The following is a 15,310-nucleotide window of genomic DNA, read 5'->3' as shown; positions in this document are numbered from 1 at the left end:
TTTCATTGTACAGTACATATATATATACAGTAGTCCCTCTCTTTATCACGGTTCGCTTATCACAGCCTCACTGTATCATGGGATTTTAAAAAATATTATATTTAATTATTTATCATAGATTTTTCGCTATATCGTGGGATTTTGCAATACTGTATATGTATTGTTAAAGTTATGTAGTTTTAAGACTGTAGAATATGTTTAAGAACATAAGTAGTGTTTATAAAAGTGTGGAAAAGATTAATAAGGGAGTGGGAAAGGTTAATAAGGGACTGGGAATGGTTTATAAGTGTGGGAAGGGTTTATAAAGCCTTAAAATATATATAAATACTAAAATAAATGTAAGGTTCCTACTTCGCGGATTCTCACCTATCGTGGGGGGGGGGGGTCCTCGAACGTAATACCTGCGATAAGTGAGGGAATACTGTATAAAAAAACACACACACACAAGTCTCATCAGAAAAGACTTTCAATATTAAGAAGCTGTCAAGCACACGAAAGCACATACAAGTTTCCCAAACTTTAATTCTCACTTGAAAGCTTGAATTTTATTATTGGCAACAAATACTAGCAGTTGTTTCCCTTTAACTGATCAGCTTACTTAATTCATTTTCAAGAAAATATCTGCCAAATGCCTAAATCTGAATAACCATAATTTGTCTGTTAGTCATTCTTTCAATTGAAAATGGTTTACTTTTTTAAAAAAAGCAACTAGTTTAGTTTGCAACTCAAACAACTGCACAAGTGTTTTTCCTCAAGACAACCATCATACTTTGGTGTGCAGCAGAAGTACAATTCCTGTGTCATCTCACAGAATATTAAAAAGACGTAAGCTCAAGGGTCCAGACTTAACAAAATTAAAAATTTTATTGCTTCATCGAGGACATTCTCAAGTGACTGGATTTTCTTCTTTTTTTCCTTCTTACTATGAGCACATGGTGCTGAAGAATACAGTGACCACGAGTAGTTTGGTGCCCTGGCTTTGATATGTGCTAAAACTGTAAGTTTTACCATCCTTTATTTCTGCACCATCTGAACAAATGTCAACATATAACACCAAAAAAAATCTTGTGTATTATTATGCAAATTGTCTTGACCTGGTAGATTCTCTAAAAGGATCCTACAGGACTCCAGTGATACATATACCATAACAGTATGAACAACTGATCTCAAGACTTGTCCATTTGCCATAAATTCATTATAATTTACTAAAAATGCTGAAGTATCATTTTCCTAAATGGTAATTACTAATCTGAGTATAAATCCTAATGTTCAAGCAATTTTCCACATTTCATGTTTGGCCTGAAGCAACTACCAGGTGACACACGAATTTAATTATTACAAAGTAAGTAATATATTTTCTTTTACCTAAAGCGGGCATCTCACAATCTTTTTTCTCCTTAGTGTTCCTTTTAACATATTTTATCAACCAGTTGAAAATCTGAACGTCACAATGAACTGAAATGTCCACCTCTTCCCAGCGCTGGGCATCCATAGATAAATATTCAGCAAAGTACTTCATTTCTGATATCAAAAGATCTCGTGGGCAAATAAAATCTTCTTTCAAGTTTTTTGCTTCATCACATACATGGATCACCATATTTGGCCTTCATAAAAAATGTTACACAAAAATAAAATTATTAAGAGTTTTAGAAGAAGAGCCAAGCATATTGACATGTTTTTGGTTTGATCACAAATCAGTATTATAGGATTTAGGTGTCTTGCTACTTTGCTCCATATGTCAGATTATGAATAATTTTAAACTACTGACTTAATAAAACAAAATATTTTTACTATGGGACTCATTATTTACAGGGTTTATATATTTTATTTCCAAGTTATAAGTTAAAAAGTTTAAAAAAACAATACCAAGTCACCAAAAAAAAAATTAAATAATAGATTCTAATTCTTGTGATGAACAAAAAACAGCACTTTTATATGGCTATGAGACTGGCAAGGAGATAAAGTTAAATACTAAAATTTTCTTAGGGTCTGCTGCATGGGCAACAGCAGACCCTCCATATCACCCTGCCCAGGCTCTGTAGCTTCAGCGTCATCGCAAGATGTCGATTCAACACGGGAGGAGACAGATACTACCATGTCACTCCCGAGTCGGACTGCACAGCCATTCTCGGCGGTGCAGATGGACTCTTAAGAAGCTACACCATCGTCTCTCGAGACGGACGGCTGCCGACGATGACGAAAATTTTCTTACTAGTAATAAGCAGGAAAAAAGTTAAAATTAATCATTAAAGAATAAAAAAATTAGCATGGCAACTTATTTTTAACAGTAAGAAAGCTTGCCATGCATTCAATAAATATAAATTAATAAACATAGTTAAAGAATTGTTAAGCCTAGAATGTGGTTAATTACATATTTTAAAAATAATTTGAGGATAAATTTAGATAATACATCAAAATGATTGCTTCAAAATTATATTCTTTGAGTTTACTATCCTTTGAAAATTATATTACCTCAAAAAGAAATATTAGTGTGATCCACAAGTGCCTTCATGTCAATTACAAAAGGAAGAGATACACTGTCCTACACAATAGGAATTTGATGTGTTTAATTCAACTTGATAAAGTTCTAAATTACATTTGTTCTAACCACTATGTTGTACACCTGAAACAAATATAATACTGAATATCAACTATAATTGAAAAATAAATACTGAATGTCAAGTGTAATTAAAAATTAAAAGTAAATAAATACATTTGAAGTAAAATTGAACTACCAGAAAAAGGATTAGTAATCAACAGTCTGTTAAAGTCAAAGGAATTTAAATAACTCTCTGCAAATTGTTATTCCAAAGAAATTATGGTTAAAATAGTAATAAGATAATTGCTGGTACAACGAAGCATGTAGTTTCTGTGGCTTTTTGGACCACAACATGAAATACTAGATAATTCCAGTAGAGAAATTCTCTGATATAATTTTCCTGCCATACAAACAAACGTATCCGTTAAAAAATTATGTAAAAAATTTATATGAATAAACTAAAAATTACTTTAAAAGGGTGACCTTTTTATTGTGGTAAAATATACATAACATAAAATTTGCCATTTTAGCCATTTTTAAGTGTACAGTCAGTGGCACTAAGTACATTCACATTGTCGTGCAATCATCACTACCATACATTTCCAGAACCTTTTCAAAAACCATAAATGTTATGGTATGTAAATTATGTAGCAATAAAATTGTTATTAAAAAAAACTATCTGAACCGAATATACATAAAGGAACTTTCAGAGACAATGAAAATGTTCTACAGCTTCATTTGAATGATGGTTACATGGTGAGCCCATTTGTTAAAACACCTCCAAGAGACTTCCAGCCAAGACGGAGGTCTAGACAGATACACTGCATCTCCCTCCACACTAAGAAGGAATACAACTACCTCAAAATTAGAAACAACCAGAAGTTCCAGAAAATCGAGATGCATGGAAGTCCAACAAACAAAGATATAAAAAAGAAATACTCATCCAGACAGGCAGGAGGGGCAGAGCCGGGGCAGAGAGGATGCAGTGTGTTGGCGGCGGCAGCAGGCCGGTGGAAAGCGCAGTCACATGTTTTAAAAAGTCAGAAAGGACACCTGGGGAGCGTTCCCAGCTCCTCCTCACTGGACCTAGCAGTTCACGGTCCCAGCACCAGGGAAAATCAAGCCTCATTGCTCCTGACTGTGCAGACCAGTGGGGGTTAGGATGGAGGCAGAAACTGCCAGTCTCTCAGCAGAGTCCGCTTGTTTAAAGGGCCCACATGGTCCTAGAACATCCACAGACCCACCCATGCTGGGAACAACAGCCAGGGCAACAGCTAGAGGGGCGCCAGTCCAGTGTGGAAGTGGGAGAGGTGCCTGGAAAAGGGGCGAGTGCTGGGCAGGCGGCATAGCTCCCTCTCAGACCCCTCCCCCCAACATAGCGCCACAGGGTGGTGAAACAGGTTGCCCTGTACTGACGAACACCTAAGGCTCCGCCCCTTACAATGTAACAGGTGTGACAGCTCTACCTAAGACACAAAGGCAAACAAACACAGGAGCCTGTCAAATTGAGGAGACAGAAAAGTATGGCCAAAAGGGGAATGGATCAAGATTCTAGTAGGAGAACTAAGCGATGAGGAGATAGCCAACCTAACAAATGCAGAGTTCAAAACACTGGTGATAAAGATGCTCACAGACTTGACAGATATCCTTAAGTATGGCATATGCATAAGGGAAGAAGTGAAAACTATGCTAAATGAAACAAAGGAAAATCCACACAAAACTAGTGGTAAAGGGAAGGAAACTTGGGTTCAAATCAATGATTTGGAATATAAGGAAGAAAAAAACAGTCAATCAGTATAGAATGAGGAAACAAGAATTGAAAGAAGTGAGGAGAGGCTTAGGAACCTCTGGGACAACTTTAAACATGCCAACATCTGAACCATAGAGGAAGAGGAAGAGCTAGAAATTGAAAACTTATGTGAGAAAATAATGAAGGAAAACTCCCCAAATTTGCTGAAGGAAATAGACACACAAGGCCAGGAAGCACAGAGAGTCCCAAACAAGCTAGACCCAAAAAGGACCACACCAAGACACATCATAATTAAAATGCAAGAGGTTAAAGATAAAGAGAGAATCCTAAAAGCAGCAAGAGAAAAGCAGAGAGTTATCAACAAAGGGGTGCCTAGAAGATTAACAGCTGATTTCTTAAAAGAAACTTTGCAGGCAAGAAGGGACTGGCAAAAGTATTCAAAGTGATGGAAAGCAAGGACTTACAATCAAGATTACTCTATCTAGCAAAGCTGGAAGGACAGATAAAGTGCTTCCCTGACAAGGTAAAGCTTGAGGAACTCATCATCACATATTATTATGTATATGAAATGTCAAAGGGACTTAGTTAAGAAAAAGAAGATCAAAATTATGAACACTAAAATGACAACAAACTCACAACTATCAACAACTGAATCTAAAAAATAAAAACAAAATCCAACTAAGCAAACCAGAATAGGAACAGAATCATAGGTATCGGGATCATTTGGAGGGTTATCAGCTGGGAGGGGTAAAGGAGAGAAATGGGGAAATGGTGGAGGAATTAAGAAGCAAATTGGTTGGTACAAAATAGACATAGGGAAGTTATCAATAATATAGGAAAGAGTGAAGCCAAAGAACTTATATGCATGACCAGTGGACATGAACTAAGGGGGGTGGGATTGCTGGAGAGAAGTGGGTACTGGGCAGACGGGAGCAAAGGAGAAAAAAATTGCAATACTTAACATCATAATCAATAAAATATACTTAAAGAACTCATCAAAGTGAATACTTAAAATACGTGCAGTTAATTGTATGCGAAATACACGAAACAATACAAAACTATCAAAACTTGCAATATATTGAAAGATGTCTTCTAATTTTTATTATTTTCAATTATGTCATTCTAAAATACATAACTAGTTTTTTTAAAAATAAAGTTGGAGAACTAATGACAGATTTTTCTTTGGATTTAAAATTTTACTTTTAAACTTTTATGTTAATAGATGGTATTTCTAATATTCACAAAATGAAAATAAATTTTTAAAATAAAAATGTCCAATTTATAAATAACATAAAGAAGCCATATGTTTAGCTATTAAACAATTATTTATAGTTCAACTCATGAACTTCAAAACTGATTTCAATTGTTTCAGCAATTGTGTATTGTGATATTTCCTAAATAATGGTAATTGATGTAGATAATCACCAATCACATATTTTATAAAGTTGATAGTCATATTAAATCTTATCTAGCAAAGAACCAGCCTCCTACCCTTCAGATTCTTCAGTCTTTTCTCCACCATTACGAGTAGTACAATTTTCACTTTCTGAAGAACAATTCCTTGTGGAAGCTATACTATGTCTTCCTTAAATACAGAAACAAACACATACAAAAACAAAGGGGGGAGGTTAGCATTTCTAGCTCAGAATGGATTTTCACTTATTGAATGGTTATACTGTAAATGCATGGTTTCCAAGGCTAAAGATGGTACTTTATCAGGTGGCACTACTCTCAATATTTCCAAAGGTCTATGGAAGAAACAGTCCAAACAAGGGATAATAAATTGCTAACATAACAATAAAGATTAAAAAAATACTGATATGGTGTGCACAGACAGGGTCAAATGCTCAAAAGCCAACAGTAAAAATTTCTCTTCCTGAAGTAAATTTTTACATCAATACTGACTGTTGTTGCTGAGCTTAAAATAATTCCCTATAAGGGTTTCTAAAACTAGTAATTATTTCCAAAGCAATTGTGGAAATATCTCTTCTACCCTGCCACTGTGTCATCTGAAGCTATTGTTGACTGCAATAATGTATAGCTGTAAAAAAGGTAACAGAATCAAGCAAGATTCTCTTAGTAACGAACAAACAAAAACAAAAACAAAAAAACAACTTAAGTAAAAGTTATAAGTCAAATCCAAAATTTATGACGTAAGTAGGCTAACAGATTAGAATAGTAAATTTTGGTAGAGGTTTTTTTGGTAAAAGTATTTGACCTGTATATTAACATTAAAATTTTTTTTCAAATATAGAAAAGACAAATTTCTAAAATTTAGGAAGATACAAACACTAGTAGATTTTTCTACTAATGTTTACATTAGCCTTCAAATAAATAAAACATAATTATTTTACAGAATTATAAGGAAAAACACTGCATTTTGTTTTAAAACCTCACCTGTTTTGGAAACTGCATCCTGACCAACTGAAGTCTCCTGAAATTCTCCCTGTGTTTCAAGAAGTGAGGATTTGATATATGTGGCTAAAGTTTCAACAGGACTCTCTCCAGCCATTAGGAGACTATACTGGTTGTCAACAGGTGAGCTTCCACTGCTCTTCAGTTCCTCAAACCTTTTTGCACACTGTAATGATATGAAAGGCAGAAAATGCAGGTCTGGGAGACTTTTTAATTAAAAAATGAGGAGATATATTTTTGCCTACTATTGAGGTAATTAAAGATACTTTTCTATAATCTTTTATTTAATCTTTTATTTATTCATTTTAGATAGAGGAAGGGATGGGGGTCGGGGGAGAGAGAGAGAAAGAGAACATCAATGTGTTGTTCTACTTATTTATGCATTTATTGGTTGATTCTTGTATGTGCCCTCACTGGAGATCAAGCCTGCAATCTTGGTATATGGGGATGATGCTCTAACCAACTGAGCTACCCTGGCCAGGGCCTATAATTATTTTTTGTAAGTGAATATTTAGCCATTGGGTAACTACTGAAAAATGAGCATACATTTCAATACACAAAAGCCACTGACTAATTTTTAAAAAAATTCTGGGTAGAATTAAAAAAAAAAAAAAAAAAACACAACACTTTAACCCAAAGGCATAGTATGTTTATGCTCTTGTAGAAAAATGAAGAATGCCTTTATTAGCCATATTTCCCTGTGGTCTGCAACTATGATCAGTTCACAATTTTAATAATTTAGTAAAAACTTGGCCAATATTTTTATATTAACTGAGTTTCCACTAAGAATAAGACCAAATTATAACCTTCAGTGGAAACTAAACCAAACAGTATCTGATTTGTGACACTAGATTTTCTCTGTTAAAATAACAAAACTTTGGTCCTACTAACAGTGAGGTTCACCTGGCACAAAATACTTCATTGCCACATATTTGGACATAGTTTGTTGTGGTACAGTGTTTTCCCTTAACCATTAGTTAAGTCATGAAATCAACTGAGAAGATCCAGATTAGTAAATGAAAATAAAATAAAATAAAATGGATTAGAAAATATCAAGAGCGCATTAAGCGAGGTACTCCTTCACAAAAATGTCATTTCTATGTGTGTTCTGGGTCATAACATAAAATACCTTTCTTACTGTGGGTATTGATCAAACAACACTGCTATAGCATCTGTTTTTAAATCTCATCAACATCAATGTGGATGGTAAATTCCATAGAAGACTAAGTAGTCTGGGAAATGCAAAAGAAGAAATATATATACCATGTATATGTACACAGTAAATGAATAATGCATTGGGTATGGCATCATTCATTTATTACACAAATATTTAGTAACTACCCACTAGATACAAAGCACTATTTTCAGTAAGGATTATTTACACAATTACTACAAAAAAATGCCTATTTGAAAAGTGAAGTAATTGTTTTTTAAAAAGGCAATAAATACGTATCAACAACAGAATCTAAAAATCAAACTAAGCAAAGAACAGAGACAGAATCATGGATATGAAGAACCTTTTTTTAAAAATTTATTGTTGTTTTATTACAGTTGTCCCATTTTTCCCCCATTGCTCTCCCCTGCCCCGCCCACCCCATTTAAGAACATTTTGATGGTTGCCAGATGGGAGGGGAGTGTGGGGGAATGGGTGAAGAGGTGAGGGGATTAAGAAGTACAAATAGGTAGTTACAGAATAGCCATGGGGATGTAAATACAGTTCTTTGGAGTAGCCAAAGAACTTACATGCATGACCCATGGATATGAACAACTGTGTGTGGATTGCCTGAGGGAGTGGAGAGCGCTGGGTGGAGGAGGGCAAAGGGGAAGAAATTGGGACAAATGTAATAGCATAATCAAAATTTAATTTTAAAAATCCTCAGTTGGGTGAATTTGAATATGCAGTTGATATTAGATGATTTAGTGGAGTTATTTTCTTATGTTTGATTGTGGTACTGTGGTGATGTAATAATGTCCTTATTTTAAGGAGGTGTATGCTACAGTCTATAATATGAAGTATTATGATGCCTGAAACTTACTTTTAAAGTCACAAAAAATTGCATAAAGAGATCAAACAAATACCTAGACTTGCTGAACTTATATAAAAATATAGAGATGCTGTATTATTCTTTTAACTTTTAAAGTCTAACATGTAAAACTCCAAAAGGTGAAAATGTATAAATTAGGGAATGATATATACTTTAAAATATAAGTGTCAATATCATTTCACAAAGACTTGTAGGGAACCACTCCTTGTGGTTTAGGGAATTGTAGCCAGGGCCTGAGCATGACCTGCCGCCAGCATTCTGGTTATGCTTGTCTTTAAGTCTCAACAATGGCTGCGTGGGAGACATACCTGAAAACCATTCAGAGGGTTTCCATGGGAGATGGATTCGAAGAATACTTGTTATGCTTTAGAACTTGCTCTGCTTTCCCTTGTCTCTTAGTTAAGTATAAACAATCTCTAGCAGGGAGTATATGAAGCCTTGTACCTAGTGCCAGTGTGGGGTCAGGATGTTTGATAGACCCTGGCACAGACTATTCATTGTATCCATTGTACTGGAACATGTAATCAGTTATTATCAATTGTAACCTAGGCACCTGAAAGCTATTGGTGATTTATGAATTTTGATCTTGTATCTCCCACACGTATCCTTCTCAATAAAAGGCATAAGGGATGGAGATCTAGCTGCTGTTCTCCACTAGAGAGAGCTGATACCTCCCTTCCCCCAGACATAATGAAGTGTCCTGGGTAAAAGTTTGTTCTGCGGTGGTCACAAAGACTCTGCTGGACAGAGCAGCTTCCAACCGAGCCTAGGGTGTGTGAGGCACCTCTGCCTCAAAGACTTATAACATAACTGGGGGCAAGTGATCCCTTTGGGTACTCTTTTTTCAGTTGTAAAAGAAGAGAGTGTAACTTCGTTCACAAGTTTCACAGTATTTATTGAATGTATATGACAGGTCAGGCAGAGTTGAAAATGCTTCAAATATATTGGGGAAAACCACTAATGTCCTTTCTACTTCTAGAACTTTGAGATGATTCACCCACTGCAGGATTCCTTTTGACGGAAAAAATTCTGAGGTCAGTATTTCTCAAACCAGGGTTCATGGACAGATCAGAAATCAAAGAGTTTCCTATAAAATTTTTAGATTAAGTTTTAATTCTGAGTATAATAACAATAAAATCCTGTAGATCATCAGGATGATAGATTATTTCACGGTTTGCTGTCTGTTTACAATTAAGTTTGTACCAAGAAATATTTATATTGTCCAAGAATAATTTTAAAAAAGGACAAAGGTAGGGAAGGAACTTGGTAGAGAAGAGATGCATTTAATGTCAAGGGAAGGCAAGTAATGTCACTGCAATGTAAGGCTTCATTAGTAGGTCAAAGAGAGGAAAGTGGAGAAATAATGAAGGCTTTGAATGGTACATGGCAGTAATGGTTGAATGCAAAAAATTCTGTGCCACAACAGACTGCACAATATTTGTGTAATAATTAACAATTTAATTTCAGCAAAACACTAAACTTATCACATTAAGTGAGCATTATTAGTTTGAATTGTGTTGCTTTTAGTTTTCACTTGTGTCTATAAAATTTAAATTAGGTTTATGGTGGTATAGGTGTGTTTATACCTAGTATTGCTAGAGCTCATTTAATTGATTGTATATTATGATAAAATGATTTAAGTCAGTATTGGGAGTTTTAAGTATTTTCCTTTAAATAGGTCTGAATAATACTCATAGCATTAGGGGTTTAATAACATATTATTTACAAAAATTTTATCTACCCATAATTTTACAGGAAAACCTCTATTGATAAAATTAATACAAATATTTTTTTCTCCCTCACTATTTATTCCTTGAAATTGGTCACTTTTGCCCTTACTAGGTAGCTGAGTTGGTTAGAGCACTGTCCAGATACAACAAAATGTCGTAGGTTCTGTCTCCCGTCACGGCACATACAAGAAGCAACCAATGAACACGTGAGTGGAACAACAAATCGATGTCTCTCTCTCTGCACCCCCCACCTTCTTCTCTCTTTCTAAAAATCAATAAATAAAAATTAAAATTAAAAAATGGTTTAAAAAAAGAAAGAATAAAGAAATTGATCGCTTTCTGATTTTTTCAGGAGATATCTGTGAGACTGTTATTTACCTCTTTGGGTGTTAATCCAGGCACAAGCCTTGCCACAGTTTCCCAGTTAATGGTCTGATGGATTCCGATTAATGGATAAAGGATCATGTCCAACACCATTAGGTTGTTATTGTTCATAAAATTGTTGTTTTCTGAATACCCACGACTCATCTTTAGGAACTAGAGATAGAGAAGACATGTATTTACATCTGATATCCAAATGTTTTCAGAACATTATATATCAGTTTTAATTCATTCCTAAAAATTATCTGCTACTATGTAAAGGAATGAAACTGACCTAAAATAAACACAAAATATATCACTCAAACTTTTCATATATAATAGTATTTTAATACTATGACTTAATGGATTGATTGATAGGATGGAAAAATAGATAAATATGTGATTAAAAGTATAATACAGCCCTGGCTGGTGTGGCTCAGTGGATGAGCACTGGCCTGAGAACCAAAGGATTACTGGTTCGATTCCCAGTCAAGGCACATGTCTGCGTTGTGGACCAGGTCCCCAGTTGGGGGTGTGCGAGAAGCAACCATACATTGATGTTTCTCTCCCTCTCTTTCTCCCTCCCTTCCCTTCTTTCTAAAAATAAATAAAAGTTGTTTTTTTTTTAAGTGTAATACAAAAAAATATATTTTTAATTAAATTTATTGGGGTGACATTGGTTCATAGGGTCGTATAGGTTTCAGGTGTACATTTCTGATACATGACCTGTAAATTGTATTGTGTGCCCACCACCCAAAGTCAAATCATCTTCTATCACCACAGAATTGGCCCCCCACCCCATTCCCTCTGGTAAGCACCATGCTGTTGTCTGTCTGTGTCTGAGTTTCAGTTTTATATTCCACATATGAGAGAAATCACACAGTTCTTAGCTTTTTTTCTGACTGACTTATTTCACTTAGCATAAGTCTCAAGATCCATCCATGTTGTCACAAATGGCAATATTTCATCTACCATTAGGTGGTAGAAATATAATGTTATCCTACATGTATCTGCATGAGCATTAAAAACAAAGGAAAACATTATGTACTCTAAAATCATAGTTTTTTAGCAACCAGGGAGTTACCCTGTTAATGGCCAAGAATCGCGTTGTGAATACAAGTATAGACTCTGGAGCCAAATTTTCAATCTGGTTTTACCACTTAAGGTATTAAATTTCCTCACCTATAAAACAAAAAATAGTGGCTAGCCCACATACTTATGAGGATATATGAACTGAGCTACCTAGGACACAGTAAGGACTATATACTGTTTGTAGTAGCCACATAACCATACCACACATCCTCAGATTAAACAAATCATAAAGATAAATGGGGCAGATAAAAGGAGAGACAGCAACTTTTCCATGAAGTACACTTTTGACAAAATGAGTAGAAAGTCAGATCTTCATTCTCATCCAGTTTTACACTTTCAATTGTCTCAGTTATAATAAAAGAAAATAATATATACCTTTAGAGTTATTGTAAGAATTAAACAGTAATATATAAAGCACCCAGCACACTATCTGGCATACAAAAGGTGCTCAGTAAATAAATAATCACCACTACTACTATTATTATTTTTCCTCCTCCTATTTTGTCTATCATTGGCACTAAAATTTTCTAAGAACTATTATTATTATTTTTAAAATTATTTGTTTGTTTATTTATTTTATTTTTTAGAGGGAGGGGAAAGGAGAGAGGGAGAGAAACATCACTGTGTGGTTGCCTCTCACTCGTGCCCCCAACTAGGGACCTGATGTGCAACCTAGTCATGTGCCCTGACTGGGAATCGAACCAGCAATCCTTAGCTTGCAGGCCGATGCTCAATCCACTGAGCCACAGCAGCCAGGTTCTAAGAATTACTTTAATAATTGTAAATCACTGCCTTGAGCCCAGTTGAAAATAGGCTTTAGAGAACTCCACTCCATTTGTGTGCCTGGAACATCATCACTTTTCATACCACACAATTTGAGATGTCTGTAAGGGCATGAGATATATTTTTAAATCATTTGTTTGGGCCTTAGTAGAAAACAGTCTAAAACAGGATTCAGGGAAAGGAACTGGGTACTTTTTTTTCATTTCCAAAAAATTATTTAAAATTCCTAAAATATTTATTGGTTCCTACAATGCGTAGTAGTTAGCTAATGAATAATATTGTCCAAGACCAAATACTTATAAACTTGTACTATGTATATTTCCAATATAATATACACATTTAAGAATAATTTAAATCATCTAGATGTGAAGTTTTTTTTCTGTTGATATTTTCTTTACACAACTTAATCATACCAAGCAAGGAAAGGGTGCCCGTTATTAATTCCAGTTAAATGAATGTTCAAGAAAGCATCTCTTAGAGTCTAAATGTAATTACGTCAGGCATAGCATTGATGGATAGTTCTTAATAACACAGAAATTCTCTCATAATAGCTGTCACGGTGCATCCCATTCTGCCCATTCTGAAAAAAAAAATATATACAGGCTTATCAAAAACTGACAAAAAGTTTGAAGTTCAAATTACACTACTACTAAATCTACTCCTATTCATGACAAAATATATTTTAAAAGTTAACTTTTAAATTGAAACGTGCTACCAGAAATAAAAAATTCTATTTGTTTAATAATACACAACACTTTCTAAGAATGTACTCCATGTCCTCTTCCCCCATTCCCACAAACCTGGTGTATTTATATGTAACTGTAAGACCAATCTAATTAATTAAGACCAATAGAGGTCCACGATTGGCATCTGATTTTCCTTTTCTGAAACTGAGAGGAGCTTTATGAACAATTTCCCCTAAATGCAAAATGGGAAGCAGGGCGTAAGCTGGGAAGCAGCGGGTGGGGAAGGCAGGGGGCTGGTCAGCAAGGTCAAAGACCTTTGAAGGTGGGAGGTAGCACTGAGTCATCCGGCACCACAGGAGAAACCTGGTGTCCAGGCTTCCTGACCTCAAATGAGAGCGGAGCCAGTTGGCTTTCGTCGTGAAGGAGAACGTAAAATCGCATCTGAAACCCAGGATGAATAGACCGCAGCCCTGCAAACCTTCAGCCCAAGGGGTCTCTGGGCGGCGCCTCCTCGGGGCACTCCAGACCTTCGCGATCTCTCGCTCCGCCTTCATCCCCCGTGGGGCGCAAACTCTCCGGGCGCGGACAAAGGCGTCGGGCAGAGGGACAAAGCCGGGAGGACAGAAGGTGGGCTCCCTCGGCAGGTGCGCAGGCGGGACAGGTTGAAGGGATATGGGACAGGCAGGGCCAGCGGGCTGCGGGCTGCACTGGGGGGCGTTTGGGCAAGCGGGACCTCGGCCTGGCCCGGCCCGCCGGGGTGGAGGCCGCGCGGCGGGACCGCGACGTCTGGCAGCAGTACCGCCCCTCGCCTCACTTCCCGCCCGCCGGCCGACACCCGAGCCCCCTCGGCGTCTCGCTCACCTCTGCAGGGCCGTAGCGGCTCTCTCTGCACCTCTGCCTCCTGAGGCGGCCAGCTTTGCCCGCGCTCGGGCTCTGAGGCTCCCGTAACCTGCAGCCGCCCTCACTTCCAGCCCTCGCACGCCACCCCGCCCGCCTATAAGCTGCTGGGAGACCAGCGCCCGCGGGCTAGGGAGCGCCAGGCCCAACACCGCTCCGCCAATCGCAGGCCAGCGCCACAGGAGCCGAGCCAATAAGCAACGAGCTCCTGTCAGGCGGGAGGGAGCCGAAAGAGTGGCTGCAGCTAGCGGTTGCCTCAGCCTTCCCCCTGCCCCCTCTTGGTGTTTACTCCCGGGCTTGCCGCAGTGCAGGGACCCCACCCTCCCAGAGTCTTGTCTCTTAGCAGCCAGATCCTGGGAACCTGATCTTAGGTGACCAACTCTGAGTCCACAAGAAAGGGGTAATATGGAAGAGAGAAAAAATCTCGGATAAAGAAAGGATGAAATGGGCGGTGCAGGTCACTTGGGTATATAGCTGCTCAGGTTAGGTAGGTAGAACGGCAAAACTGTAAGATATGAGGGGCATTAACAGTATCTTGGGTTAAGCATTGTCTTTTCCAGGAGGCATCTCTTGAAAAATGTAATTGATTCTGGGCTACAAATTGAGTTTTTATTCACATTAATAGGTTCAGCATGCTTGTGTTATTGTGATTACCACTGGGAACTTCGTAAGACATATAAAGCTTAGTCTTTTAGGGTAAATACTACATGTCATATTTTGAATTTCCACTTAGAATGTGCCTATTCTGAGAACCAAAACTAAATGTTAGAATCGGAAAGGACAGAAAAAGTAAAACCCTATCCAAATGAATAATTACTATAATGAGATCTGATGATGAAGTAGTTAACTGTACAAAAAGTCAGTTTTTTCTCCCATTGTATCGCCTGTGACTTTCTGCAAATCTTTCACTATTTTTATTCCACAAGGACATTAAAGTTAGGGAAGTTTTGTACCACAAATATATCAGTTAAGTAAATTCTTTTTTAAAAAATTGATTTTAGAGAGAGATAGGA

General features: G+C 36.9%; 1 protein-coding gene across 4 annotated transcripts in view; it reads right to left on the bottom strand.

Annotated features, from left to right (window-relative positions):
- The window catches only part of SANBR (SANT and BTB domain regulator of CSR), a 57,728-nt gene extending 43,307 nt beyond the window's left edge, over positions 1 to 14,421 (bottom strand). Inside the window, exons 1-6 of one of the 4 annotated variants that reach the window (XM_090281348.1) lie at positions 14,262 to 14,421; positions 13,128 to 13,294; positions 10,858 to 11,016; positions 6,687 to 6,870; positions 5,781 to 5,874; positions 1,366 to 1,604 (exon numbers count right to left, since the gene is read on the bottom strand). In XM_090281348.1, coding sequence (XP_090137474.1) covers positions 1,366 to 1,604; positions 5,781 to 5,874; positions 6,687 to 6,870; positions 10,858 to 11,007 — 667 coding nt within the window. In that variant the 5' untranslated portion in view covers positions 11,008 to 11,016; positions 13,128 to 13,294; positions 14,262 to 14,421. Of the gene's footprint in view, positions 1 to 1,365; positions 1,605 to 5,780; positions 5,875 to 6,686; positions 6,871 to 10,857; positions 11,017 to 13,127; positions 13,295 to 14,261 lie in introns of those variants that run through there. The other 3 variants (XM_090281347.1, XM_090281349.1, XM_090281350.1) reach the window with 3 other exon arrangements.
- Positions 14,422 to 15,310: the final 889 nt, after the last annotated feature.

The sequence above is a fragment of the Furipterus horrens genome, unplaced genomic scaffold (assembly GCF_987537825.1).
Source record: "Furipterus horrens unplaced genomic scaffold, mFurHor1.1.pri manual_scaffold_6, whole genome shotgun sequence".
NCBI classification, from domain to species: Eukaryota; Metazoa; Chordata; class Mammalia; order Chiroptera; family Furipteridae; genus Furipterus; species Furipterus horrens.
Note: the sequence above shows the minus strand (reverse complement) of the source record. Positions and strands in the feature narration are given on the sequence as shown.